The following is a 25,072-nucleotide window of genomic DNA, read 5'->3' on the forward strand; positions in this document are numbered from 1 at the left end:
TGGTCTCCAATCGAAATAGTAACCAAACTTTCACAATTATCCAGTACAATACGCAAGCTAAAAAGTAAGTAAAAGTAAGTTTTCATATATATATATATATATATATATATATATATATATATATATACACACACACATATATAGATATAGATATAGATACAGTAAATATCTGTTCTACTATCGCAATAGTAACCAAACTTTCACAATTATCCAGTACGATACGCAAGCTAAAAAGTAAGTAAAAGTAAGTTTTCATATATATCTATATATATATCTATATCTATATCTATCTATATCTATATCTATATCTATATATATATCTATATATATATCTATATATATACACACACATATATAGATATAGATATAGATACAGTAAATATCTGTTCTACTATCGCAATAGTAACCAAACTTTCACAATTATCCAGTACGATACGCAAGATAAAAAGTAAGCACTAAGATTTTCCCCTCTGAGTGATTCATTCCTGGTCAGTTTCTCTGATTGAGATGTTGAGTAGAGCAGACGCACCAGTGAGTGTAGTGTTGAGTGAGCATAGATTATGAGCAACAGATGGGACAAATACAAGTCAGAATTAACTCATTCAACTTGTGCCACTGAACCTCTCTTAATCAGACATTCAACTTTTTCAACTCCTTACTTAACTCATTGCAAGAATCTTTTACGTCAGTGAGGGGGATTTGTTGTTTTACCAGAAACCCATACCATTAAGGAGAAACCCAGTCTTGCTGAGTATGTTAAAAGATGTTCTGTTCACACGGTGTAAAGTGAGGATTTAGTGGAACTAAACACACACGCACACGCACACACACAAGAAGGCAGATCGGGAGCCATGTGTTTGTGGAGCCAAGTTGAACCCTGCTTGCTAAACCAGTCAGACTGACAGGCAGGAACATATAGAAGGAGGTTGTGTGTGGGTATTGTGCAAGAGCGAAACAGAGAAACACAAGAGAAAATTAAAACAAACAGTCAGCTTGACCAATGCTGACTGGAAAAAAAGAGAAAGACAGAAAATTAAAAGAAAACCAGATACAAAGGGAGAGGGGGTGTGCGGAGTCATACATGGAGAATTAGAGGGCGAGAGAAAGAGTGGAGGAAGCCAAGCTTTCTGTGGCTTAGCCCGACTGGAGCGGTGGGACTTGGCTGGCTTTGGACCCTTGGCTTCGCTATTAAGGTATTGAAAAAAAAAATCACAGTCAAAAAATGAAGAGGGCACAGAGCTATGCCAAGAATGCTCAGGCAAGAAGCAACACATTAGCTTCGTTCCTTCTGCCTGTGTTTCTGTTTTCTCAAACTGATTCAAACAATAGGTGGGACCCAGTCAAGCAGATACACACAGAACCGGCAGGGGAGCCTACTCTGGAGGCTAGAGACTGGATTTCAAAGGGGTTGTTAAAAGTTCAGTGTAACTTCTGTCAGATTTAAAAAAAAATGTTTTTGCAAATGCAAATGTCAGTCCTTGCCTGTGATATTTGAGTCGACCGAGTATGTTTGTCAAGGTTTAACACCCTTAGAACAAGAGGTCCCTTGGGTCAACGTTGCCTTGGTTTCAGTCTAAAACATGTCGTAAAGGCAATTAGTGTGAGACTGGAAGCCTGCAGTCCCTTTCTGCCTGTTGCCAGACCAAATCAATACCAAACGTATCAATAGCAGCTAATAATCCAAGCCATAGCTCATCTACTGATGAGAAATATGACTTGGTCGTCACTTCATCGATTCACCTTGAGCTGGTCAATGGTGAAGGTTTCAGGTTTTTCTTTTTTTTAGGGTTTTAAAAAAATGGCAGAGCCGCGCAAGCATAAGAGCATATATAGTAAACCAGGTTGTTATGGTGCTATTCTCGGTTTGTATTTGACAGAAATCCGTCCACAACATTATTGTTAATACAGCAGAAATCAAGTGCTTTATAAGCAAGCCATGTGCCGTTCTCCTTTTTAACCACCATCAGATAAGAGATAGATAGACAGACAGACAGACAGACAGACAGACAGACAGATAGATAGATAGATAGATAGAGCTTGTATTAAACATTTAAGTATGGATGGTGAACGAATTCTCTCAACATACTGCACCTTTAAGTGGTAAGAAAGTGAGCTTGTGAATGTCTCCCCCTGGGTCCTCATCCTTATCCAAACCACACTTTTGAATGCCAAGATATGAAGCGGGAGGAGAAGCAATAGTCCACCTGACTTTCGCTTGTATTTTAAACATGAGGAGTGTGTTGCTAATGGTATGTAAAACTGGATAGTTTTATCATAAATTATAGTTTTATGGAAAAAAAAGTACTAAAAACAGACAAGGATCAAGGGCATCATATTGACAATAAAATTAATAAAAAATAATGTGCTAAAAAAACAGGCTTTCACTTGACCTGCTAACTGTTAACTTGATGTGCGACTTTCCGAACATGGGGAAATGTTTTTGAAGACAACTATATACTTTATATTTACGATGACTTGTAATTCAGCGTGATTCAATGAACAGTTTTGATTCTTCAGAAAACATCGAAGAGCTCATGAAATGGACCACGCACAAGCCAGCGGTTTCACAGAATGACTTGGCGGCAGCCTCACGCAGTGTTGACTGTCTTTACACAAATGATTGTGCTGTGTCAACAGAGGTTTTCTTTTGTTCTTTCCAAGTCTGAGGTTGAGTCAGGTAGCGTGTGTCACTCATATTATGAGAGTAGTCTAGTAAACCATTGCATTGAAATGGCGGAAAAAAAAGTTTTTGGACACCTTAAAAAACCCTAAAAATGTGTAATATTGCGTGGTGGTGAACATCAAGCAGTGTATCAATGTGACAGTTAAGTTACAGTAATTTATTTTATTACAAATAATATGGTGTGATCTCAGTGCCAGTTTAATGGGCCATTTTATTTTAAGGACCTTCAATGCTTTTTATCGGCGCTCTCCGAAACAATTCACACTCAAATACAAACAAAACATTCTCACAAACACAGACCAAATAAAACGTCACTTCTGCCCTTCATATTTTCCATACAGAGCAGATGGCTGACTTTGCTTGGACAAACAAGAGTAGTCGGTAATACAATCTAAACGACCCATCACGCTGGGATATGGTCACGGCTGCGTCATAGCATCTATACAGTAAACTATTCGGATATTGAGGATTTTCCAGATTAACCATGGAAAAACAAGGACTTATTTTCCTAACTTCTATATCCACTGATAGCTTAAGTAAAGGATTATAGCATTTAGATCGTGGGCTCCAGAAATCCGTCACAGTGGGAGGTATACGTAAAAAAAAAAAAAAAACACCCCAATAGAGCCCTTCATGGACCAACATAATACTTTCCTTAGATTATTGATTTATTATTCCACCTTCTTGTCTGTACCAAACTGCAAAGTGAATTTCATGAACAAGAGATACATCAAATCATGTGTTGGGAGTTGAATTGACTAACAAGGTTCCCACAGTGTTTCCAGTCGTAGATTTGTAAAGATTTCATTCGTAACTCAATCATTTCTCTTTCATCATACAAGCCATTATTATCATCCAACCAGAAACAAAGGAGGACTTGTTTCATCTGCGCTGTGCTACAACAAAACAAATGTGTTTCTTTGGTTATTCTCCTCCGTCCAAGCCTTGAAATGCTGCTTTTGTTTTTCTGGCCATATGTCTGAGGGAGCGTGTGTACGCAGCTGAGATGCAACCTCGCAGCCGTGTCATATCCTGGGCTTGGATGAGAGCGCAGGATGCCAAGACCTGAAACGTGATGATGAGGGGGTGTGTGAGTGAGTGAGAAACCTTTCCAAGCTGATGTGAGAGTGTGCACTCACAGCGTACACACATGCAATTAGAAGCCCATTTACATGTGGGAAGGAGGACTCCATCCAGCTTTTTTTTTCTTTTTTCCTCTCCTCAATTTTCCAGAACCTCTTCCTGTGTGTGTTTGTGTGTCCCGGCATACAAATTCTCAAAGCCAGCGTGGTTGGGTTTGGTCTCCAAGCCACTAGAGGAGGGGAAGGAGACAAGCCAATGCTGCTCCCTCTGTCTTCACACACGTCTGTGTTTTAGTGTATTACATGCAACTTGGCAGGAATAAAACATGTGTGTTTGCGTGCCAGTGCAGAAATGTGTTACTTCAGAGTTTTCTCATCGCAGCTTTACCAAAAGATCCGCAGGGAAATGTGGTTTAACGCCCCCTCTCTTCTCCTCTCCAGCTTCCTTTCCCACTCTTTCACAATTACCCCTGTATCTCCAGCTCAGCTCCTTCACTTTTTAATTCATCCTTTGTTCTGATTTACTTTTCATTTCTCTTTCATTGAACCTGTTGGACTTCTGGCATACTGGTTTGCTTACTTGTCTTGAATTACCTCTGATGAAACCAGCCTCTTTCCTCTCCCCCCCCCCCCGTGCCAAGCACATGTTCGTAGACATCATAATTTATATCAGGGCCTATTGTAAACATGTAGCCTTCATATCCTGATTGGACATGTGCAGAGATCCATCCACACGCAGTGAATGCTGATGGAGAAACATGATAGGTTCGGCAAGAGCGGTCAGATGAAATAGCTACTTGGTATTCCATTCATTTCCAAACCGTGACACAGAGAGGAAGGCAAGGATGCAAATGATGAAGCACTTTGTATGTTTCTATTCCTTCTGACGTCCTTCTGATGGTAAACACATTTTGACATGTTTGGCTTTGAAAACTGGGCCAAGAAGTTACATGTTTACATGCATGTAGCGTGTAAGTGTGCAGGCCTCTTGCTCAAGATTAGTTTCAATGTAATAGTGCTTTAAAGAAGTAGAAGCTCTATTTCAGCATAGAACAAGTAGTGTTAGAGCATAGAACAACCCAGTACAAATGCTATCTGGGCCTAGTGCAGTCCTGAACCTCAGTTCTAATTCCTTCTGTGACTCACTGACAAGGCAGGGTCAAAGAAGAATTGGCTGGAATGGCATCTCATGTGAAGTACATTGACATGCTTTGTTGTGAAGTCTGTTTGGTCATGAAAAAAAAAGGTCAAATACATTTTTGGGGTTCACTCATTTATCCAGTGGGTAGCCGGAATTGAGAACTCAACAAGCTGAGAGAGACCCGGAGACAGCGTCATCCAAATCTTTTTTGCTTCTTCACCCACTTCCAGAGCAGATAATGGGCTCCAATTTTGTATATCTGGCCTGCCATGTTCCACTAGCTTTAGACTGTTTTTAACGTGACTTAAGTGAAGTTGCCTTGCCAACGTTTAGCCTGTACAGTGGTACCTTGGTTTTCGAAGGTCTCGGACTTCGAACAAAAATTTTGAGATTTTTTTTCTTCGGATTTCGAACGAAAATCCAGAACTTGAATGCCCCCGAAAAAAGCCGGAAAAAACATAACGTGTGCGGACCGATCAGCTGACCCACGACGCGCTTTGTTATTGTGTATAACATGTCCTGTTAGCTACATTTACTGACTGTTTTTTTTCATATTGAGGTGTAAAACCTTTCCTGTCTCCACACTGGACCGTGGTAGAGTGTCACAGGGGAGGTGCTCGCTCTCCACACTACTCCAGGGTTTGATGTCCTGTTGTGGGCTGGAGCTGGGACAGGGATGAGGCGAGTCTCAGACAGAGCGTGACTTGGTTTAAGCTGTAGCACCCGGACTCTCTGGACGTGGATGAAGAAGCAAAAAAGATTTGGATGCCACTGTCTTCGGGTCTCGATCGGCTTGTTGGGTAGTCAATTCCAGCAAGTGGCACCTCCTACTTCTCCTCCATTTCACTTCTTCATCTTGTTGAGGACTCTTTCCTCTCAGCATACGTCATGGTAATATCTGGGCTCTAATTGGTTAATTCGCTGCGACTTGTTTAATCTTCAGCATTTGATGTGAGCGGTGTCGCTTGAAGCAAGTTTGCGTGAAAGGTCGAGAACTCTAACCCTGTCACCGTCAGCATGTCCTATCTCTTCCATATTGTAGTGCGTCAGTTAGTTGCATGTGATCTTTATTGAATTTACTTGTCAATTTTCCGCGTTTCTGACTTATCTCATGTTCCGTGTGAACGTACGGCCTTTGTGAAATTTAGTGACCTTTAGTGACCATGTACACAAAACATGTCACATGGTGCAGTACGTTTGCAAAGGGGAATATGTTCCATCGCGGAGGTCTCCATCCTTTGGACCAGTGTTAAGGATTTTGTGGAAATTTCTTTTGGCTATGCCAGTTTGCAACAGACCACTGGAGACAGACAGCTGGGCTTGTCACCCAGAGGTTTGTCCAGCTGTTTGCAAAATGGTCAGGTCCACTTCTTGGGTCTTTTTTTTTCAAATTTAGCGTAAAGACTTTTGATTTTCCACAAGCACTGCTGCCAGGACTGTTTGATGCCACTGGGCCGAACTCCTTGGCAATTTCCTCGAACATCACTCGATTGCACGCATTGACCGCCCCCGCCATAATATTGATCAGTTCCATTGTCTCTTTTTTTGAGTCCCTGAGACCCTTCACTGCCCTTTCAACCGCCATCGCTTTCAACACCTGTTTGTTTAGTGGAACAGTTGCAGCATTTTAATCGCATATATGTCCACACGATATTATCTTTGGATACATATACCCACGTATAAAAGAGGCCTGGATTGGGTTTGAAATCATGAAAAATAAATTACAAAAAAATGTAAATTCACTTTTACATGAAAAAATCCGATACATGCCACGGGCAAAAGAATAGAACTGAGCGGCTGTGTGGACAAAGCCTTAGTTTGTTGGTGAACCTGACCCACCTTAACAATATATAATCTCCAAACGGGATTTTTTTTCATGTTCTTTTGATTGATCTATGTCCCAAATATGCTGGCTATTACAAAAATACTTTCACAATGAAAATGGCGCCTGACTCCCGGTTTGTGACGAGGGGCCCCAAGCAAATCACAGTGCCTCCCAGGATGCACAGGATTAGCCTCTATTGAATTTGCTTAGATTGAGCATGTTTAAACAGGAATGCAGATTTGATTTAAAGGTCCAACTATAATCAGATTAACTGTAATGAGAGTTGCCGTCATATATATGTGAGTTGGCCGTGAATTTCCCAGTAGATAAAATGGTGTAGACGTGTCGTCATAGACTCACAAATGTCCTTTTCTTCTCCAGTAAACACCCATTCGGGAAGGCGAGATTCCCCCCGGTCGCCTCTGCGCGCCTGCTGTTAAAGATACCCGACAGTATGATTCTAATGAATATCTTTTTACATGAATGGTACTTTGTGTTAGCAGTGTTGTGTCATGTAAACTCAGATTTGAAAGCGTTTGTTGGGATTGATGGCCCCTACTGTCGGAGAAGATTAGGAATTTAAAATTACATTACAGACCCGCTCTCAGTTTGACCATTCCACAAAGTGACTTCAGTGGCCTCATTCTGTTCAAGGAAGTTCAGCAGAGTTCATCCCTGCTGAACTGAGGCCAGCCACTGTCTCGTTCCTTGTCTCCTACATCTCTCCTCACCCCAGTCCCCTCTTTCACGTATCCCGAGGGGATCACTGGCTCAACTCACACATCCCCCCTCCCCTCTGTCTGTCCCAACCTGTCCTTTCCTTCTGCTTTTTTGGCTACATGATGTCAAGTGTGTTCAGGTAGAGAACGTTTGAACGACGGGGTGTCAGGTTTCTTTGCAAACTCAGAGGCTCAACCACTCGTTTTTAATCTGGAAAAGAGGCTAACAGAGAAGAAGAGAAGAGAAGATATCAGGTAATTTGAGCTGGTGACAGCTGCTTTTTTGTTTTCTTCTTCTTGTCATTCTTAGCTTCAGCTTCTCTCTCTGCCCCGTTAAATTTATACACTGAAGTCTGAAGACGGTCCCTTAATCTACCAATAGGCAAGTTTGACTTACAAATATTTGGGACTTGAATATGACTAGAAACTATCAAACATTTGTGAGTCATGTTTCAATGTGTTATTGTGAGATCAGATGTGTCATACATGACAACTGGATTAGACTTTAGACTGGGGAACACATATGAACTACCAACTATACTAAATACGTTTTATTTACATTTAATATTTGGTAGTAATGGTGTTTAGAGTGACGTTTTGGTGACTATTTCAGGGTGAAATCGAGTCAGTCGTCACAAGACACAAACCTTTATAATGACTAATGTACTGGTTAATATGCTGTGATTCACCTTTATTTTTAAAAATTATTTTTGACTATATTTCCAGGAAAAGGATGGATTGCTCTCTCAGGGTGAGGAATGAGCTCCTGCCTCAAGTGTAGAAATTCTTGGGTTCTTGGGGTCTTAAGGGAGCTGGAGATTGGTCGGCGAATCGGCGCAGCAGGGGTGTTATTGCAGTCGCTGTTCCGCACTGTCGTGTGGAAGAGGGATCTGAGCCAAAAGGCAAAGCTCTCTAGTTACCGATCAATCTCCATCCCGACCCTCGCTTATGGTCATGAGCTGTGGGTCATATCCGAAAGAACGCGATTCCAGATACAAGTGGCTGTAATTCTTTTTTTTAAGACGAGAGGAGGGTTTCTCTTTTCCACGTTGAAAAGGAGTCAGTTGAGGTGGTTCAGGCATCTCATAAGGATCCGCCATGGATGCCTCCTTGCTGTTTAGGACTTAAGATTTTCTCCCTCAGACTAAAAAAGTCTGTTACAGGAAAGATTGAGGTGGCAAACAGGGCCTGTACCGAATGATGCAGTTGTTTGGGATGTGGAACACCGTAAGAAATAAACCGCTCCTCGTAATCTTCAGCACAAATGAAGCCTCTTGTTTAAAGCTGTGATTAAAGGTGTCAAACCCTCCTCTCCTCTCTGACAAGCTGTTTTCATTTCTCAAATCACACTCTTCACTCTGCCTGTGACGTCCCCCTCACCACATCCTGGTGCAGACTTCAGAAGACGTCGGCATATTTACAGTTTAACGGTTCTCGCTTGACGCCTTCTCAGGCTTGTGTTCTCACTGCACCTACGTATATACTGTATAGCATCATGGTGGGTTACTGTCCAATCTGTGCAAAACCTGTCTACTTCGGTGAGTAGCTTCATGCGTGGCATTGTTGAAATGTAAATCTGACATCTGTTCCTAATGAATGAAAGCTCACTTTTATATTGATGAAAATGTTCTGACCCTGAATTGAATGACTGGTTTTAGCTTGAGTTATCGGAAATGTATTCTGTTTTCTTACAAAAGTCCCTGTCATTCAAACATCTATGGCTACAACAGGAAGTAGGTTTTACCTAACACATTTGCATAATGCTGTTTGAATTTTCATCACTGAAACATGACATTTGCTGAAGAAGAAGTGGCACCAAGGATGTTAGCAATAATGTCGAGCTGAAAATATGTGTGACTCATACTGTTGTTGCAGATATATTGAATTCATATTCATGTAACGCATGTTGGTGCCTGCGTGTTTCTCGGCCAATGAAAAAAAAAGACTCGTTGATCGATTTGTCTAAACCTTGCAAGCAATAAATAAAAAGCAAATGGTGAAATGCATTGAGGAAGAACAGGCATTTCACAAGCTGAATGGAAATGATTATCAGCCTACAGTGATGACTAATAACAGTGGAAATCATGCGATGTTTCGCTCAGATTTGTCAATGAGCAGCACTGTGAGCTCATCTTGACTGAGACACGTGACTCTGTACGTTCATATTCACTATGCGTGAATTGTTTAGCTGCACAAAAATCAAGTCCTTTTGATGAGCTGCTGTCAAATATTTTTGAAAGTCCAATCCACTTTCATGTTGTTGTGCACAACTATATTAATCATTATAATTATACTTTCACTTGCATTTTCTGGTTGTATTTGTGACATATCTTTATTGTATACTACATCAAACTTTTAGCGAACCTCAAACCAAGATGGCACATTCTGTCATCTGAGTGTAGCAGAGAAACATACTGTATTGTCATAATGTTGCCATTGATATTTTTATACTGAATGTACTGGAAATAATTATATAATTATTTTGATCGCAGACTAAGTGCCGACTACCGTAGTGATTAGTCGACTAGCCAGCATACGGCTCATATGAACTGATGGACATGTCAACATGACTGTAATGTTGTCAACATAAATTAAAATAACTAAAAAAGTATTTTCAGTGTTGTAAACAATAGTGTCATGTTAAATGTTGTCTTGAAACTTTGCATTTGAATTTTAAATTGTTCAAAATGTTTGAAAGATATGTGTCCTTTGATGTGTCCTTTGTGAAATGGTTCCATAGTTTGGGTCGCCATTGTCACTGACATTACTCCTCTTACTGGGGACTGTCCGACGAGAATGATGGCGTCACGACTAGTGGACCAATGAACCTGTCAGTGTCCAATTCATAGTATTTTATAGTTATTAATAGTATAAAATATGGCGGACTGTGTCGACTAGTCGTTGCAGGGAATCGCAGATGAGTCAACACAGCTTTTTCTCTTGCTCAGCCACTTCAGGAAAGACTGAAAATGAGTGGATGTAAAGTGAGGGCAGGTTGGCGGCTCAATGTTTGACTCAATGACCATGTGTACTTCATGTAGTACGATCAGCGAGAGGGAATAAATGAATATTAGGATTAGGGTAACATTTGGAAGAGAGCAATGGTGGAGTTGTGCTTATTAATATGAGTCATGGGCTCTCTCCAATGCGATTTATGCCAAGAGAAACTAAAGGGTGTGCCAAAAATAGGAATCAAAGTGGCAGAAAAAGCATTGATTATGTTGAATGCTGCTCAGGGAACAACATAAAATCAGACGGATGTCGAGAATGTTGCTTTTGCTGAAACATTACTGAGTGAATAAACATAAACGCACGACAAATCAAAGCAAAGTTTTGGTTAAAGCCTTTTCTCCTTGCATTCACCATCTGCATCAGTGCACGTTTAATCTTGATGCTCAAACATTTCGGCGGAGCAGGTGAGAAGAAACGATCGCTGGGAAGAGATTATCATCCGCTGTGTCTGAAGTGTCAGAAATGCAACCGGCAGCTCACAGCAGGGCAGCACGCTGAGGTACCGGAAACTTCAATTGTTGTGGGATACTAATTCAATGAAATGCAGGGATAAATGAGCCCAGCGCTGATTTGACTTTCTTTCAGTATGATGAGAAGCCCTACTGCTCACATTGCTACTTACGGATGTTTGGCCCACGAAGTAAGTGTTTTTAAACCTTTGAAATAACTGTATTTTTTGCTCATATGGCTCATATTAGTCCATTGAATGACTGTTTTTATATCACATATCACCCATTCATTTGGGTCAGAGGGGCACAGCACTGTCGGTTTATGCTGGAGGTTTCTTGTTTTTCAATCCAAAACATTTTAAACAACGATACATTACATTATTCATTTTCTAAGTCTATGGGTTATTTGGATTATTGTACCTAATGTTTTAACATTGTTGAGTGAAGACTCCTCTCTTCTTCACTGTCACTCGTGTAAAAATTGAAATACTTGTCTCTTTATTTTCATGCATATTTTTTTCCTATTATGTTGTGGACTCAACTCAATCTAGTTAAGGCTCAAGAACCCCTGAGCTTTATCATTTGTAAGAAGCATTGTTATAAGTTGTCATACATGACTACAAATATTCATAGCATCTTCTATAAAGGTTCTTTTTTTTCTCCCCTGATAGGTAAAAGGTGATGGATATTACCAAAACAAAAGAGACTTGAAGATTTGCATGTGCAGAGACCTCCATTCCCGATTCATAATGGTTTGGTGCCGATAGTTTGGTGAATGTGAATAAACCTGTTTCCAAATTCTTTGGTCGCTGTGGTCAAATATGAAAAGCAAGCACCTTGTGTGCTGGTCTGGATAAAATAAAGCATAAACAAACACATGGAGCAGGTTGAAATGCAGTAATGTATTAGCCCAACACATTTAATATTGATATATTTATGCATAATAATTCAATTTGAATCCACTGACAAAAGAAGTTGTTGCAAAGCTTGTAACATAAAACTGCGTAATAGAATGAGAACTAAGCTTGCCATTTTTAGAGATTAGATGCTTATCAGTTACTATGCACAAAGAAGGTGAACAGACTGCTATAATCTGAATTAGAAGTCTGCTCCTTGCATGAAACCCACAGAGACATCCACACTTTGGGAGCTCACTGTCAGTACATTGTTCTCCTCTGCCAAATTCTCAGCAACTGCAGACCGAGTTCTAACAATCCTGGAGTTGGCCCAGAGCTGCAGGCAGACAGAGCAGCCTTGGACAGAATAGGTAAGGTGACTGTAAAGAGCAGGCAAAGAAGGGGGACCTTCTCCTAAAAAGGGAATTTTAGGTGTTAAACGTTTGGCAAGACACATTTCTGGCTGCTGGTATGGAATAAAGCAAGCCTTTATTTTTGTTGTTGAATCTGAGACAGACGATTGGTGTTGCCATAGTTGTTTACTGTGTACAGAAAATTTGCCAGGAAGTTCCGACCTCCCTCAGGATGAGAGTTGATGGGACAGATGAATGCAATCTTGCTCATGGAAATGAGCTTTATGCCAAAAGCATTTTTTTTCTTGTCGTGTAGAGTTTACTTTTTTTTTTTTTTTTTTTTTAAGATCCATTTCTTGTCTTGTTTACTTTTAGTTTTTCAAAACTGATGATAATTCAGCATATTTCTTTTCTGTTGAAAATATGCAAATAATAATTATTAGTATTATTATTGTTGTTATGCCTCTCTCCATATGTATTTCAGATGCAGATTTGCATAGGCAGACTGTCCAATTATGATGAAGTGGGGAGGCAAAGGTTAGAGGGAAGTGTTGGCTTGGTCGTGCTGGCACAGTAGTAACCTTGTGTGCTTGCCAAAAGAGTTGAAGTCAGTTCAAGCCATGCCTGCTGCACTGCCTTCTCACCCACTGAAATGAGTGAAATTATCGCAAGAGTGAAAATGCTGAGGCAAACATATTTAATTTGTCCTTGAATGCTTCATATCACCTGAGAGCGTAATGGACAAAGACCGAGGGAGCATGGAATCCTTTTAGCATCAAGGAGGCCTCACTCTACTTTAATGCTTTTGAACCTGGAATTCACTCCAGATCTGGCCTCCATCCGCCCCTCCTCTACCCGTGTCTCCTTCACCCTCTAACCCCCTACCTTGGGAGATCACATGACTACTTTGATACCAGCTGTCTGACGGTTCATTTGCATGTGTCTCAGCTTTCACAGAGGAGATATGGAGTGCGAGGTGGAGCGATGCTGAGAAGTAGAGATGAGGATTGTGCTACGTTTGGCACAAGATTTCTCTCCAGGAAGCAGTCCTACGACAACATTCAGTAACTGGATTAGATTAGATTAGATTGCCTTTATATTTCCCACGGTGGGAATGATCATTTAGAAACAACATATCCAAGCATTCAACTGAAAAACTCCAGAGTACAATATGCTGCAGCTGCTCCTATCGGCTGCACCTGCAGAAGACTGGACCTTCACAGGAGAAAAGGTGAATGTAAAATGTCATGATGACCGTGGCTCTTCTGGGAATATTGGTCAATTAACACCTGACCTGAGTGCTCTGATGTATCGTCCCTCTCAACTGTCCAACAAAATTAAATACAAAATATCATACACAATATCTTCAGCCACCATTGAGCCAGCGGGTGGTTCACCACTTTGCCTTGGCTCCTCGGAGCGCTCCGACTATGTAATGACCATAGGGACACCCTCAGAGGCTGCTTTCATTCTGGCAAAATGAAGAGCCACTTGGAATTAAACAGACAAGTCGGTTGTCAGGTAGATGGATAGATGGAATATTTTATTCTGACTTTGATCATACTGTTTAATGGTGAGCAGTGATCTCTTAAAAAATATGAAACCTCGAATGATCTATGGTCGTTAACATCCATATACTGATGTGAGCTTCCATTCCACACACAAAAAAAAAAACAGGCGTCCAAAAGTGAAAGATTCTGCTGTAAAGGTTTGAGCGAATCGTTCAACCGGTCTTGTATTGTGAAGTGTTACCATCTAGTGGCCAATTCTGAAACTGTTTTTTTTTTCGGCTCTTTTTTTCTCCCTTCTCCACTGTCGCAAGATGGAAAATAAAAACAGAACAAAGCGCTGAAATATTTACCTGCTGGATAGCAATAAAACAATAGATAAAAGTGAACATTTTCCCACCCATTTTCAGGAGGGAAAGTGAAGAGAGCTGAAGGGGTGGTTAGGATCGCCTCATTGGGAAGTTCAGTAGCTCACCAGCCAAAACTCGTGAACACAGGTGAGAGAAGAAATGTAGATCGACCACCACATTGAAAGCAATGCCTTCCGGCTCAACAGCACTGATCCATTCGTTGTTTTCAACCTTCCCCCTTCCTTCATCCGTGACCCCAAGACACTTGCGTCATCCATCTACGGGCATCGACGTACTTTGGAAACAGTTGTTTCACCGTCGATTGTCATCAAACGCTAATTTCGTAAACTGTCATGGTTACGCTTTTAAAAGACGCAGAAATAGTCACAGTTTGAGAGAGAAAAAACAAAGATTAAAACAATTGATCAAAACAAGATCAATAAAATCAAGCTAATACAATTTTGAAGTTATTCGTACAATTTTACGGAAATTGACATCAATTTCACGCACAAAAATGTGCATTTATTATTGTTTTTTTTTGTGTGTGTGTGTGTGTGTGTAAAATGGTGAAAACGCCAGCGACTCGTTTTCCACAATCCGGGATTCACCGAGTTTACCTGAAGGCAACCCCAGCCAGCGGTTCGCTGCTGACGCGCATGCGTGCTGAGGTGACAAGGAAGCTAAGCGGATGTGAGCGCGCATATGTGGACAGATCGGCGAGAGGAAGCAGCTGTTGCTGAATTAAGCTGTTTAATGGGAGCCGTTCCGTTTGGAAATTAGCCGAATGTCGTCGTAGGTGTGTCGCGTTTAATGTGTCTCTACAAGTGAGCGAAGATGATGTCAGAATGCGACCCGACAGAGCCCTGCGAGCCTGCGGACTCAGCCGTCACGCCGCTGTCGCCGGCGGACTCCGGCTTCCAGCCCACGGAGCCTCCAGGTGACTCGTATGGCAGGAACGGTCCGGGGATTCTGGCGAAGCCGGGGGTCGCCGTGCGCTACTCGGACTCCTGTGAAAGTGTCCTCACCGAGCTGGAGACGGACGGATCCAGCGAGGAGACGCTGCTTCTCCCGTGCCTGACCGGAGGATCGGCGCCTCCGCGGGGAGAGAAGCAGAGCCGGCGGAAGAGACAAAGCTCGTCGTCGGACAAGGACACCGTGGCCTCGCCAGGTAAACACTCCGCGCACAGGTGCTCCGGAGCTTATGACGTGAAGTCGAGAGCTCAGTCTGTGTGGGACTACTTCCTCATCGCTCGGTTTTAAACGACTCGTAGTTTCCCGACATTTATAAACTTAGAAGAAGACATGGAAAAACTGTTTTGGACGACGTGTTCCGAATCAGCTCAACAAAGTGACAGCGTTGACATGGAGACTGTAAATGATGTGTTTGTGTGTGACGTCATACACTTTATAGTCGAGTAGACTACTGAGCAAACAGAGTTTTAACCTTGACAAATATCCTTTGTCATCAAGCGCACATCAAACGCGTGACCCGGGGGCCAAATCTGGCCTGTGAGGACTTTTAAGGACATCTGACCTAACCATGTATTTTTTTCTGATTGGTGACGTCATACCCTTAAGTCACAGGAAACAGTGTTTCTGATTCATTTCAAACATCATGCCATCATGTTCCATGTTACCAACAGAAAAAGTCGAAATAATAATAATAATTATTAGCTCATCTCAGACTTCTGCGATTAATCTTAAGCTACTGTTGCCATGCAAGCCTGTATTCGTGATTAAAGTTAGTTAAACGTCAGTTTTATTCATTTATTTATCATGCGTGAACGTTTTCGTTTATTTGATATGACAATGTGGAGGTTGGTGTGCCAAAAAAACAAAATCCAGACAATAAAAAAAAGATAAAAATAAATGAAAAAAGAGCCAAAACAAAGCCTAGTTGACAGCTTTATTAAAATGAAATGATGAATTTTGGTGTTTTTACATAAGTTAACCATGGAAAATAAATAAGAAGAGCAGGTCAGAATGTTTTGCTTCCAGATATACAGTAGAGCCAACTTTTGGAGCAAGAAAATGTGTCTCCTCTGCGGAAGTGAAAGCTTGATGTGATTATGCATGAAAACTTGCCACTTGATCTAAGATTAGACACGGCCTGTACCGACTGTCTTCTAGTTTGTTCAATCATCACTAACTTGTTCATGTCCGAACGCTAACTGAAAGGATTTGGTTGCTTGTAATATATGAGATTCAGTTGCCGTGGAAATGGCACACATATGCTGATTATGTCAGCTCTTGATCTGGGGCGCTAGGAGGTCACAGGTTTATGTATCGGCAAACAAATGCATGTTGTACAAGGTGATCAACATTAAGATTCAAGATTTTTATTATCAATTTCAAGTAGGGTGATATTATAAAACTGAAAATTACGTTTCCCGCTCTCTATTTACACTGAAAGAATAAAATGAAATGAAAATAAATCTATGTATAGTAAAATATCAGTATGTGTATGTACAATATACCTATGTGTCTGTACATGAAAATAATTGTTGGGTTTAAGAAGAATGTAGATTTCAACAGTAACAGTAGCATCTCAACTAATGTTTTGTTTTACTGTGAAAGATCATGCCTCCAGCGGTTTACATCACGAAGGAGAATTGCTTTCTGAATTGAGATCAAGATGTTTTTGTCCATTTCCAAAATGTTTTTTTTCCCCCCAAAGCTTTAACTAAGAACTCGGAATTTATTGAAGTATGTTGCATTTCAATCATTAAAATGTGTCCACCGTTTTTATTTAGAAGATTTAGAACATTGTCTGAACAGAAAGAAAGTTGGCTGAAGACCTTATCGAGATGTCATCAGAAGAAATGGCATAGAAATAAACTACGATTATTTTAAACCCGTTATTGCACACCCATTTTAAAACCGTTCTTCTCCTGGGGCAGGCATTTCCTGTCTTACACACATTTCACTTTCAACTTCCCTGCTGGTCCATCGCGATTGCTTTCAAAATCTTAGTTAAAATTTCAATATTGGGTTGCAGTCAACTTCAGTCTGGTCCCTGTAGGGGGTGGAGAGTGAGACCGAGCTGCTGTCCTGCTGTGAAACCTCTGCCGACTCCATTAACTGACCCAGAGGGCTTTCAGAGACTAGCGTTAAAAATGCATAAAGCCTGGGACGGCCAAACCCACACACCCATTCGACAGTCCAGTCCTCGGCATGCTGATAAACACAGAGTGAATATGGAAATATCCACTTGTGTTGTGCTGCAGAGTTTAAAAAGGCTCTCGATAAGATTCCATTTTTAACACTCTGAGGGTGGTGGGGAATAAAAAGGGTTTCATTAGAAAGCACATTAGTCTGTAATTGCAGGACACGTTGCACTCTCTTGTCTTCCTCTAATGGGTAGGTGAGTGGAAGAGGTGCCCTACCAGGTGTTCACGCATTCCACCTGTGCTGGGGAGGTGGAACTTGTCTGCACAGAGTGTCATTACACTCTGGTCACATGCTAAACAAAGACTTGCTGATGACATAAGCCATTCTCTTAATTGACTACAACCAGTAGTTCAAACAATATTTTGAGTTATGCTGTGGATTCAGCAGCTATGTGTAATAAACATGTTCATAGAGTCATTGTTTTATTTTTTTTCTTTGAGCCACGCAAAGTCAACCCATGACAACACAGTGATGTTTGAGGAAGTAGCTTGCATAACAGCAACAGAGATATTTCAGAATGTCGTGAACTTGGGCTCCCGCCCTGCATAGATTTGGTATTCATGATGCAACTTTTCAATGTAATCTGCCTATGAAAGCTGTCTCTTAGTCGCTTTAGCGCAAGTCTTCCTCCCTGTCGTAATTTGGCGCTCCTTTCCTCAGTTGCCCCCTGGCTTTGTTTTTGTCAGCTGACTCCACTGCTGTTGTTTCATGTCATGTGACGGATGGATTGCTAATAAGAATTTGAAACGGTCCACCATATAGTCCTGATTTCTTTTCGCATCATGTGCTCACTGCATGTTCTGTCACTTAGAAATAATTTGCATACAGAACAAATTAATTTGCATATGGTGGAGACAATTGACGCTTATGCAACCTACTGAGTTCAGTAGAATGGCACCTTTATTTAGTGTTTAGGGACAACATGAACCACATCAATAGAGCTATTCCTGATGGCAGGCATGTCAGCAAAAGACTTTAGAATAACAAGTATTATATAACTGCCCTACTTTTCCAATAATGGAAGCAATATTTATGTGACTGTCCACAAACAGGATCTACTTTTATAACTTAGTTTTTACTTGTCATCCCAAACAGTAAAACTTTTAAAAGTTCAAGAGGTTCATGCTGAAAATGAAGTGGGTAATAAGGAGCTTACACCTGTGTAACTACTTGTGCGGTCGATGTGAGAGACAAGTGACACCATTCTAATTCACTAGTTTTCTGGTGGAAAGGTGGTGACTAGTTTCAGGAGGTTTGAGTCTGTAATAGGAAACGATTGAAACGATGCTGTCCGAATTCCGACTGACGGGCTTGGTCACCCGATACATCAGACTACGCCAGAGAGCTGAGCTTTTCTGTGGACCTGACTCTTAGCTATGGGAAGAGAGTTGAATGACCTCTGTCAAAAAAAATACTTGCTTGTTTCAACGACGTTTTGAGCACTCAAACAGCGAGTTCTCAAGCAAGGCTTTTAGCTCAAACCACATGGGGTTGACCTCTTTTTTAAGAAGCCTATCAGAGCTTTTACTCACTTTGACGTAAAATTTTGGTTCGTTCCACTGAACTCGGAAGTTGGCCAGCCGAGCGATAGTTACTATTGGCACGTTCTGCATATATGGGTTGAACATTTAGAATTACATTGCAGAAATATGTGTCGAACAACCAGAATTCAAACATTATCTGTGGCGCAACTCGACAAGATATCAACAAGCTGGTTTTCACGTTTGGAAAATTATGTTTTGCGTTTTTAAATGCAAAAGTATGAGCTAATACTAGCCGACGTTTCGGCATCCATTCATATGGGGAATTTTTTTCAGTGTTTTTTTTTCAACCAAAGGTAGAAGCCCGTCCCATTATGATTTACGCCATGTTGGTGTGACTCCCAGTTCGACAGCATTACCGTCAGAAAATGTGCCGACGATTATAGAGAGTAGTACTACATGACTTAGACGACCAATCGGATACTTTTGGAGCTCTTCCATTTTTCATTTGTACACTTCTTAATCGAAACCCGCTTCACATGGGGCGTGTCGCTCGGGATGTTGGGCCCTCACTGACCCTCCAGACACAATTGTAATATATATCCCCGCTGTGCTCGCAGCAGGCGTACAATTACCATTCTGTGCCGAAAGAGTGTGGAGAAGTAGGAAATGTCCCATTTGCATCTGAAAAGAAAGCAGCCGAAGAAGCTAGTGATGCAGGTTGGGCTCCTGTTAAGAACCTCAAACAGGGTTAAGGTGACGAATAGTGTTTAGGTTAGGCATTCAGTTTGCTGTTAGAATTAGAAACGCCCTCAGCTAATATGCACATGTCAAAGCAAATGCGGATCAGTTCTAGGTCAGACCATGATAATAGGGACCTCTTCAATACAGGTAATAACGTTTGGCAAGCGCTGCTCTCACTGCACAAACTAGCTTGAAATGCATCATGGATCCTGTAAAGCTTTTCATGAGTCAAACCACGTACGTCAAACTCAAGCCTGGGGGCCAAACGTGGCCCCATGCGCGATCAAGTTTCAAGTCAATTAAATGCTGTGTAATGTAGATGATAATCCACGTGTCTCAAAGTTATAGGTGAGTCAAAACCAACCCTTTTATTTCCAGGAGCCAATGGTGGGGAGTTTAACCATTTCCCTGCCGATCCGGAGTTTGCTGACATCATCCAAAGGGCTGAACAGGCCATTGAGAACGGCGTCTGTCCAGAGAGGATATCCCAGGGGTCCAGTGGAAGCTACTTTGTCAAAGATGCAAAACGGGTAAGGAACTAAGTAAGCTGCACTAGTCGCTATCTTGCCCCGTGGATCACTTATCGGCCTGTTGAGTTTGGAATATTGACTTTAAAACGTGTTGTGTGCTGCTCTTATCTACAGAAAACAGTTGGAGTTTTTAAACCAAAGTCAGAGGAACCCTACGGTCACTTGAATCCAAAATGGACCAAATATTTTCACAAGGTACTGTATTTCATCATAGTTTGCACGCTCCCTCTGAGCCTCAGTAGTTTCCGCCAGGGATTTCCTTCTTCTGTCCAAAAAAAACATACTGATTTTACTGGATGAATCTTAACTAAAGCCTGAAGCCCAGAGTTACCCTGACATCTGGGAACTAGTGGCCAAGAATGACTGAATAAATTCTGCTTTTTTTTAACCTCATGGTTTTACTTTTTCATGGGCAGGCAGTGACTCATGTTGACTGTACAATTGTTTTCTATGACGCTGTATTCCACACTTTTTATGCCTCCTCTCCTGCAGCTCTGCTGTCCCTGTTGCTTCGGTCGAGGCTGCCTATTGCCCAACCAGGGTTACCTCTCAGAGGCCGCTGCTTCACTCGTCGACACCAAGCTGTGCTTGGGAATAGTCCCAAAAACCAAGGTTGGTCTCTAGGTCTATATTTAAACATTTTTGGGAAAGTGGCCAGCTGTGACCACCAGGACATGAACGCTGCTCCCCCTCCGCTCCCCTCCTCTCCCCTTATATTAGGTGGTGTACTTGGCCAGTGAGACCTTTCATTACAGTGCCATCGACAGAGCCAAGTCTAGAGGAAAGAAATACGCCTTGGAAAAAGTGCCAAAAGTTGGACGGCGGTTTCACCGAGTGGGTCTTCCACCCAAGGTAATAAATCTAAATCTCATTAGACAATAAGTCTAGCATATTATAAGAGTCATATCTTTGTCTCGTCTTGAAGTGGATGTGTCATTCACATCAACTGAATTGCAAAGGCTCTATTCGTTTTCCTTGTACCCTCAGGTGGGTTCCTTTCAGCTCTTTGTGGAGGGCTACCGGGAGGCGGACTACTGGCTGCGGCGCTTCGAGGCCGAACCTTTGCCAGAGAACATCAGGAAGCAGCTGCAGTCTCAGTTCGAACGGCTGGTGGTGCTGGACTACGTCATCAGAAACACAGGTGACTGCGTCACTCTTCCACGCTGTCACGTAAACACGCTGGCTCATGCACATTCTCTCTGTTGTCATCGCTGTCAGATCGAGGAAACGATAACTGGTTGATCAAGTATGAGAAGCCGGGAGACTCGGAGGCACCGAAGGTGAGGTTTGACTGCTGCATACTTGAGAACTTTACTGTACTCTTGGAGCAACGTCATTTTTCTGGTGTTCTTGAAAATGTCTTTATTTAATGAAATACTGCCGTTTGTTTGTCTCTTCTCCATCACTATTGATTCTATTGTGTACTACTTTATCAGATTCATTATGTTTGTTGGAAAGCATTATGCTTGTATAGAAACGCTGCCCACCATAAGACCCATATTGCTTCAGACAAAGCCCCAACTACTATCAGTTCATTGAGTCAGTGAGCTGGCTCACCGTCTTCTAATGCAATGCAAGCTAGTCGCTCCAGTTTGTGCCTTCCTTCTTCTGCCATGTTCTGGTCCCCAATACGAAGCCAGTACATCTACCTGTCACAGTGGTGCTTTTGACCCATGAGTCGGATGGATGTTCTAACTCGATTTGAGCCTCCATTTTCGTTGATCTACTCACTATCAAAAGCAAATAGCTTGTGCTGTACTTGTGTGTGTCAACAGGCAGTTTCCCATTGCCTCACTTGTAGAAGCTCATGAGTGATTGATGCTGCTATATCACTTTGCCCAAGTGACCTTCTGCCGGTGCGGGTGACCGCGCATCATCAATCATCATTACCAAATCATTGATGAATGAGTAAAGGTTGTCGTCCATCTGCTCTTTGGACGGTGATCAATAAGTGCCGTGGTGGCCTGTCATTAATCTTGCGCTGCGCTCCTCTCCCGCCTGTCGCTGCAGGACCCAGACTGGCCAGAGAACAGCACAGCAGCGTCCTGCATCAAGATCGCAGCCATCGACAACGGCCTGGCCTTTCCCTTTAAGCACCCTGATGAGTGGAGAGCCTGTACGTCCACCTCTCCGTCTAACACGCCGCCGACTTACAAGCTGACAGCACCGTGTCTGTCTTTTAGATCCCTTTCACTGGGCCTGGCTCCCACAGGCTAAAGTGCCCTTCTCGCAAGAGACCAGAGACCTGGTGCTGACCCGGCTCTCCGACATGAACTTCGTCCAGGACCTCTGTGAAGATCTCTATGAAATGTTTAAGGTAGCGACCTTCATCATTTCTTAGCGATGAATGTGAAGACCGATCTGACTCTGTCTCTCGCTCCTCAGACGGATAAGGGCTTCGACAAAACCATGTTCGAGAGACAAATGTCCGTCATGAGGGGACAGGTGAGTTCTCCTACTCGTTCTTCACACACACTCACAACAAGATGCTCTTAATAGAGACGGGCTTTTTTTTATGGTGGCACAACTCAGAAGCGTCGCCACGTGACTTGAAGGTCGATGGTTATTTGAAGGTCGATATGTCCCTGTGTGAATGGGTGATTCAGTGTCAAGCGTTTTGCGTTCTGACAAAGAATAGACGTGCGTTTTCTATAGCGGAACTGTTTTACCAGTCCACCCCAGATCAGGAACGCTGATCCCTCTGCGCTGGTACTTGAACCACCAGAACCATATTTCGGTTGCTAGAAAAAGTTTCATGTACATACAGAATTATTTGCCTTCATGCTTCACTGTCAATTTACTCCTCTTGGAGTGTAGTTCATGAAAATATTGCCTCTATCTTTGACAATACTTAGCTGAGAAAAGTCCATTTGCTATGTGTAGAAATAAAGTTATCATTTAAATATAGCAACATCTACGTATTATCTAAATTATAATGTACTAATATTTTTAAAAATATGTGAGAAAAAGATTCATAAAAACAGTATTGAACTTAAAAATGTTTGAATGTTGTGAGGAGAGATACGATGAAATGCTATTGGATCAATGAAGCCTAATCTAACCAACCTGGTGTTTATGAAGTGTAAGGTGACATTTACAGGAATGAATGCTGCACTTCACGCCACTGAACAATTCTCTGTCATCCAACTGTTTCCACCCGCTGCAGCAATCTTGCTTCGGTTGTCTTTTATCCTCAATCACAAATTTATTTTAGGCCTCCATCCTCTTCACATCCTATTTTGGATCTCCTCTACTCGCGTGTCTGCAGAGTGACCCACTTGCAGTTGCTCTTTATCAGAACTTACTGTAGTTCTCTGCACTGATCTGATCCCCTGTTCAATAAAAATATTGCCTCACGCCACAAGCCTTCCAACTCTTGCCGGCATGTTGCTGCCACTCTGCGGTATTGTTCTGTGGCCGTAGCCGGAGCCTCAGCGCCTGAAACCTGAAGCCAAACAAACTCTTATGCGTCCAGTGAAAGTGATACTCTGCGGCCCTGTCTGTCCACAGGTGCTGAACCTGACCCAAGCCCTGAAGGACGGCAAGAGCCCCATCCAGCTGGTACAGATGCCCCGTGTGGTGGTGGAGCGCAGCCGCTCGGGTAGCCAGGGCCGCGTGGTCACTTTGGGCAACGCCTTCACGCAAACCTTCCACTGCAAACGTCCCTTTTTCACCTCTTGGTAGAGGAACCACTTGAGCGTGATGAATGAAGGGAATGATTCTTCGCGAGGAAAACCTTGAGCGTGATCCGCAAAGAAGTTGGGCACAAGGTCACTTCCTAATTTATGAAGCTGTCGTTGTGATATCGGCATTCCAACCATTTGTGGTTGCCATGGCGACTTGAATGAATAAGGGGCTTTTCACACAGACTGGGTTTGTCAATTGGTCCGAGGAGGATGGCGTGATCCTCACTCAAGAGCCACAGTGGCGTCTTCAGCGTGCTCCTAACCAGCAGCTTGAGATTCTCCACCGAGCTCATGCTCCCAGTCTTGTTTTGCCTTGCGTGTTTGCTTTTGGAAAATGGAAATGAGCTCACGCTCCACCGGAGGTGTTTGACTGGTGCAGTCAGAGCTCTGCTTCAACCTCGCACCGCGTCAACGAAGCAAACCAGTGTCCTCCACCGTCACTACTGCCAAAACCTGTCTGTGGAAGGACGAGTGCGCAGCCTCTTGATGAAACTTGAATAGAAGCCAATGCAAAAGGCTCGGACTTCGAATGTAAACAGTTTACTCTTTCTAGACTTCCCGAACATTTCAAGACACATGCACGCCGACGTCTTTCTCCTCTCAAGATGAATGTATTGGCTGTCATGCTGTGTTGGATTGCCGGCGTGCACGAGGAGACCCTCACTCTGAGACGCCGCGTTTCTTATTTATGCATCTTGATACTTTTCATGATTGTACCAGAATAGTTGTATATTTAACAGATGATGAATAAAATACATTTGGGAATTAAAGATGGATGCATCACCCCTTTTTTGTGTCGCCAGCGGGTGTCAGCCGTGTTCACATGTGGGTTTAAAGTCAAGACCATTTTGGGATACTCAGTGTCTTCCTTTAAAGGTTTTATGTTCTTAGATTGTTTGACTGTATGTGGTGCAGACCACACCTTTGACTCCACAGTGGGATTCCTATGCAGTAGCTGGGGACTTGAAAGGACTAGGTTCTCCATGTCCTACACAAAATAGGCCCAAAGCTCCGCCTTCTTGAGACACATGGCAACCGATCTGGGATCCTTGTCCTTCTACAGGTGGTAGAGGCAGTTTTCACAGAAGGTATGGGGAGTCTTGCTACTGTAGTCGCGAAAAGAGGAAGTCTCTGAAGGAAGTCTTGGTCGGGTATTCTTGAGCAACTCAAAGGCAGTTGAAACCATCTCTATAACACAAGACTTGGGCTGTAAAGCTGTGTGCAGGTGAAGAGCAAGGCTTTCAGGACAGCAACAGTCAAGCTCCAGAGGACGCTTCACTCCCAGACACATGAAGCTGGTGGGTTCTTTAAAGCAAACTGAAACTCTCTGCAAACTGACCCCATCCCGCTGTATACCATATAACAAACACCTGCTGGAGATGCATTTCAAAGGCTGACAAAAGGAGATGAGTAGCTGGAGACAGGGTTTCATATGGAGGCGG

The 25,072-nt window shown here is 42.4% G+C and overlaps 2 protein-coding genes across 2 annotated transcripts; both read left to right on the forward strand.

Moving 5' to 3' along the window:
- Positions 1-8,850: 8,850 nt before the first annotated feature.
- zgc:195282 (uncharacterized protein LOC100192223 homolog) lies at positions 8,851-11,685 on the forward strand. Its single transcript, XM_053857208.1, has 4 exons — positions 8,851-8,988; positions 10,867-10,961; positions 11,048-11,102; positions 11,583-11,685. Exons 1-4 carry the CDS (start codon positions 8,946-8,948, stop codon positions 11,591-11,593), a joined length of 204 nt encoding a protein of 67 aa, XP_053713183.1. The 5' UTR covers positions 8,851-8,945; the 3' UTR covers positions 11,594-11,685.
- Positions 11,686-14,678: 2,993 nt separating this feature from the next.
- LOC128754032 (phosphatidylinositol 4-kinase type 2-beta-like) lies at positions 14,679-24,387 on the forward strand. The gene is made up of 11 exons (XM_053856338.1): positions 14,679-15,186; positions 19,793-19,944; positions 20,059-20,139; positions 20,437-20,556; positions 20,665-20,796; positions 20,932-21,085; positions 21,163-21,224; positions 21,955-22,060; positions 22,128-22,261; positions 22,330-22,389; positions 23,455-24,387. The coding sequence occupies exons 1-11, from the start codon at positions 14,853-14,855 to the stop codon at positions 23,626-23,628; spliced, it is 1,509 nt and encodes a 502-aa protein (XP_053712313.1). The 5' UTR covers positions 14,679-14,852; the 3' UTR covers positions 23,629-24,387.
- Positions 24,388-25,072: the final 685 nt, after the last annotated feature.

The sequence above is a fragment of the Synchiropus splendidus genome, chromosome 2 (genome assembly GCF_027744825.2).
Source record: "Synchiropus splendidus isolate RoL2022-P1 chromosome 2, RoL_Sspl_1.0, whole genome shotgun sequence".
NCBI lineage: Eukaryota > Metazoa > Chordata > Actinopteri > Syngnathiformes > Callionymidae > Synchiropus > Synchiropus splendidus.

Excerpts from the sequence above, each read along its gene's own strand:
- LOC128754032 (XM_053856338.1), top strand. The coding sequence starts at position 14,853 with ATGATGTCAGAATGCGACCCGACAGAGCCCTGCGAGCCTGCGGACTCA. Across the intron at positions 15,187-19,792 it reads GGACACCGTGGCCTCGCCAG|GAGCCAATGGTGGGGAGTTT; the intron begins GTAAACACTCCG and ends TTTTATTTCCAG. Across the intron at positions 22,262-22,329 it reads ATCTCTATGAAATGTTTAAG|ACGGATAAGGGCTTCGACAA; the intron begins GTAGCGACCTTC and ends CTCGCTCCTCAG.
- zgc:195282 (XM_053857208.1), top strand. The coding sequence starts at position 8,946 with ATGGTGGGTTACTGTCCAATCTGTGCAAAACCTGTCTACTTCG. Across the intron at positions 8,989-10,866 it reads TGCAAAACCTGTCTACTTCG|GTGAGAAGAAACGATCGCTG; the intron begins GTGAGTAGCTTC and ends TCGGCGGAGCAG. Across the intron at positions 10,962-11,047 it reads CAGCAGGGCAGCACGCTGAG|TATGATGAGAAGCCCTACTG; the intron begins GTACCGGAAACT and ends ACTTTCTTTCAG.